Raw genomic sequence first — 3,801 nt, 5'->3', positions numbered from 1 at the left:
TATATATATATATATATATATATATATATATATATATGTATGTATATGTATACACAGAAACACACACACACACATATATACATATATATATTTGACCGTGTGTAAATCAAGGTCATTGTGCGCCCTCAGTCTGCAAACATCTCAGCTGAGCAGATCTAGCGGAATAAACATCTGTTTGCAGTTTTCAGACAAGGAAGTAAAAGAAAGGAAACTTGTTTTGTTATACGTAATTCTGTTAACATTACATATCACGCGCACACATACGCACATACACACACGCACACACTCATACACACATACATACTCAATTATTTTACTCCCACTTTCTCTATTTTTTCTTTCTTCAAATTAATCCTTATTTTATTCGTTTGTAAAGAAAACTCTCACCTCGCCCAACCAGATCGCTTGTAATTGTTTGCCTCAACATAAAGATTTGCTTTCGAATAAGGAAGGAATTCTATTGTTTAACGCACATCAGTACAACAGGTAAATATAAGACCTTTTTTATGTCATTATTTGTATTATCAAAGGACCGTGGCCATGCTGGAATCACGCCTTGAAGTGTTTTTTTTATTTTTAAGGCAGCGAGCTGGCAGAGCCGTTAGCACGCCAGGCGAAATGCTTAGCGGTATTTCGTCTGTCTTTACGGTTCTGAGTTCAAATTCATCATTTCGGGGTCGATAAATTAAGTACCAGTTGCGTACTGGGGTAGATCTAATCGACTGACCCCTTTCCCCAAAATTTCGGACCTTGTGTCTGGAGTAGAAAAGATTATTTGTATTACCAAATGTAACAATCAAATAATGCAATATGTATCTCTACGTATGCTTGTGTATATGTGTCTATATATCTATTAATCTATCTATTTGTCTCTTCTTCTTTCTATCTATCTATGTATCTGTCTAATAATCTGCATAACTATCTCTCTATTTCTCCATCTGTGTAACGTTCTATCTATTTATTTACTTATCCCTGTAACTCTCTATTAATGTATCTATCTACCTCTATATTTGCCCATCTGTGTTCCCATTAATCTATCAAAAACTCTATTTATCTGTATATTTATTTGTGCGTCTGAATCTCAGCCTTTCTATCTATCTCTCTTCCTATACATCTATGTACCAATCTAGTTATCCCTTTGCATATCACTGCCGCTATAAGTTCTTGCGTGTGTGCTTATATGTACGCACAAGTCTGCCAGCCATGGATTGCGTATTATTCTCAGTGACGGCCAGCTCCTAATTGTATATGGGAAATGCAAACCCTAGGTGGCTCTCTCTGTCGTTCTTTCTCTTTCTCTGTCTCCCTCTCTGTATCTCTTCTCTCTCTTACCCCTCTCTCTCTCTCTCTCTCTCTCTCTCGCTCTGTCTTGGCAATCGTGTCAAGTTGAGGAGGACTGCATGATTAACAAGCTCGGAAAATGATTGCAAAGATTTTTCCCATCTTACTTGAAAAATGCAAGCCTACATCTTCTTCCAACTGCCATTCCAATCAGCATCATCTTCTACAAGACATCTTCTCTAGTAAACATAGCATAGACATACCAAACAATTACTCTGACACCCACAGTGTTGTTAGATCAAGAATATTTAGGGGCCGTCTGAGTGTGAAATACGTTATTAAAATTCCTCATTTAAAATTAAATCATATTTTCATAAACATAGTACGTGGTTTCAAATACGATTGAAGGCAGAAAATATATATTATTTCATTGTTTTCTTTTTTATCATAAAACTGTTACTCGGAGTTTCACGTTCCCGACGAACGTTTTGTAAAGATTTTGCAGCATTCATAAAAGCATATAACTCTTCTTGGGTATTCGAGTATTATTTTTACCGCCTTCTTTTGCATTTATGTGCCTACTTGTGTGTGTACGTATATATATATATATATATTTATATATATGAGATTCAGGAATCGAGGTGTAGGAAGAAGGTTAGCTTCAAGCAATACGTAGTAAATCGACAAAACAACTTTCAAGGACAATAGTGGTTTATTGAGACGGAAGGTTGTGGATTTCTTTCGTATCGAAGTGCGATAAACTGAAAAAAGTTCTTTTTATATTTCACGGTAGGCGACCCAGCGTTGCCGGGTGTGCGAATAAGAATACAAGAGTTAAGGAATGGAGTAGATAAGATCCGGGCTAAATATGTTTCATAGCGAGCGGAACCTCAGAAATGGTGAATGTCCAAGCGGGGTGTATACCACAGGCTACTCTTCAGGCCAAGGATATCTTGAAAAAAACACACACATACATACATACATACATACATACATACATACATACATGTGTGTGTGTGTGTGTGTGTGTTTACGTATGCATGCATGCATGCATGCATGTATGTATGTATGTATATATGTATACTAAATCGGAAACTGCTTTTGGCCCAACTATAATAATATATTTGAGTTATTCATTCTCTATTTCCATATAAACAGAAATGAGTCTTATGCAATCAAGCCATAACGTCACACTCCGGATTCGAACTGGTGACCAGAAAGGAGCAGCAACTGATGCTAGCGTCTATGTTATATTATACGATACTTCGGATAACAGCAGTGAGAAGATCCTTGTGGACAACTTCTGGAAAAATGATTTTAAAATCGGGGCCCTCGACACTTTTGATATTCAACTCCCGGAATCGTTTACAGAAGTGAAAAAAATTGAACTCTGGACCGAAAAGCCCACGGTCGAATTAACATCTTCAACTTGGTTCATACAAACACTGGAATTGGTACGTGGGTTTACTAGAAAGAGCGTAACGTTTCCTGTTTTCCGTTGGATAAGGCCATCCATCCATTATACTCTTTATCCTTGGGATACATTCTTACCACAGAATGATCCGGATAAAGAGCAACGAGAAAACGAAATCAAGTACAAACGAGAGATATACAAGTTAAAACATCAGGATGGATCTCCTGCCAAGGTGAGTATATTTTTAGTATGTTCAAGTACAATCTATATTCTTCTCTAGATGTTTTCGCAATTCAAAGAACGAAGGGTAACAAAAATCAAAGAAAAATTAGCAAAAGGTAGCGAAGTCAGTACAGAAAACACGACTTTAATCTTGTATAATCTGCAAGTAAAATCTGTATCAGTAAAATAGATAGCAAAAAGATTTCAGGGAAGAAAATTCAATCCAAAAAATTAATTCAACTCTTTTACTTCCTTGCAACGGAAAATTAAGACATGTGTGAACAACCATCGGATGGATTATACCTGTAATTCAAAGGTCCTTCATTGTTACATTTAACCACGTATACGTTAAGTTAACGAGTTGGTTGGTCAGTTGACTGAACATTTGATTGTTCATAGTCGTAAGTGACGGAGAATCATCAAAAGAAACGGAAAATCAGACAAATACAAAAGAATATTCAAACAATTGGAATTGCGTTCATGATGTAAAGGAAATAATCATGAACGGTAATGACCAATTATCGTAAAGATATGCAAGGGAGAGAACTATAACATTTTAATTCATACAACCTCTGCCTCTCCCTGATAATTGTAGCCATGTCCAGTTGTAATCAATCAGAAGATTGCCAGCCATCAACGTGAGATCACACATTTTTATCGAGGGTCTGCGAATGATTCAAGTGATCACAGCGGCATCAGTATTGACTGCTGCTTTATATTATCGATCTCTCCCCAGGTATCCTTGGAGGACTTGAACTCGGAATATAAAAAGGCTCAAGATCAAATTGACGGTCACTTCACTGATCCTCCCAATCAACCGCCATTAACATAATTTATTATAATGAGTTAAATAATCTAATCAATGTTGATAATCTTTTTCTACT

The 3,801-nt window shown here is 36.4% G+C and overlaps 1 protein-coding gene across 1 annotated transcript in view; it reads left to right on the top strand.

Annotated features, from left to right (window-relative positions):
- Positions 1–3,801, top strand: part of LOC106873090 (polyunsaturated fatty acid 5-lipoxygenase) — a 19,572-nt gene that overhangs the window by 4,186 nt on the left and 11,585 nt on the right. The window contains exons 2-4 of the mRNA XM_052975187.1: positions 377–486; positions 2,440–2,969; positions 3,513–3,653. Of these exons, the coding sequence (XP_052831147.1) occupies positions 2,442–2,969; positions 3,513–3,653 (669 nt within the window). The 5' untranslated portion in view covers positions 377–486; positions 2,440–2,441. The remainder of the gene's footprint in view (positions 1–376; positions 487–2,439; positions 2,970–3,512; positions 3,654–3,801) is intronic.

This window comes from Octopus bimaculoides, chromosome 20, assembly GCF_001194135.2.
Source record: "Octopus bimaculoides isolate UCB-OBI-ISO-001 chromosome 20, ASM119413v2, whole genome shotgun sequence".
Lineage (NCBI taxonomy): Eukaryota > Metazoa > Mollusca > Cephalopoda > Octopoda > Octopodidae > Octopus > Octopus bimaculoides.
This window is presented reverse-complemented; position numbering and strand designations above follow the sequence as displayed.